Source organism: Penaeus monodon, chromosome 32 (assembly GCF_015228065.2).
Source record: "Penaeus monodon isolate SGIC_2016 chromosome 32, NSTDA_Pmon_1, whole genome shotgun sequence".
NCBI lineage: Eukaryota > Metazoa > Arthropoda > Malacostraca > Decapoda > Penaeidae > Penaeus > Penaeus monodon.
In genome coordinates this window covers 31186072-31186384 of record NC_051417.1, presented here as the reverse complement: position 1 = coordinate 31186384, position 313 = coordinate 31186072, and the positions used below count along the sequence as shown (strand labels likewise).

At 54.6% G+C, this 313-nt stretch overlaps 1 protein-coding gene across 1 annotated transcript in view; it reads right to left on the bottom strand.

Annotated features, from left to right (window-relative positions):
* The window catches only part of LOC119593320, a 1282-nt gene that overhangs the window by 588 nt on the left and 381 nt on the right, over nt 1-313 (bottom strand). Inside the window, exon 2 of the mRNA XM_037942248.1 lies at nt 51-276. Within this exon, the coding sequence (XP_037798176.1) occupies nt 51-276 (226 nt within the window). The remainder of the gene's footprint in view (nt 1-50; nt 277-313) is intronic.

Sequence of the window (313 nt, the reverse complement as noted above, 5' to 3'; positions counted from 1 at the left end):
CCAAATAAACGATTTATACATAGATAAGCAAAACAAAACAAGAAACTCACGTTGGCGCCGCATAGCTCACGGCCTCTTTGGTCTCGCCTCCAATGAACGTGAAGATGGCCACCAGCACCAGGAGTCCAACCGCGAGGGCCCCGATGGACATGATGCTGGACATGGGCAGAGTGGCTGAAGTATTCTCTGAGCTGAAGAAGAGACGTGATTCGGGGGTCTCCTCTTTGGCGAGAGTGACGGCGGAGAGGCACAGCAGGAGGGCGGCGAAGAAGGTTCCTGTGGAGGGTGGGTGGGATTGGGTTAGTTCTTGGTG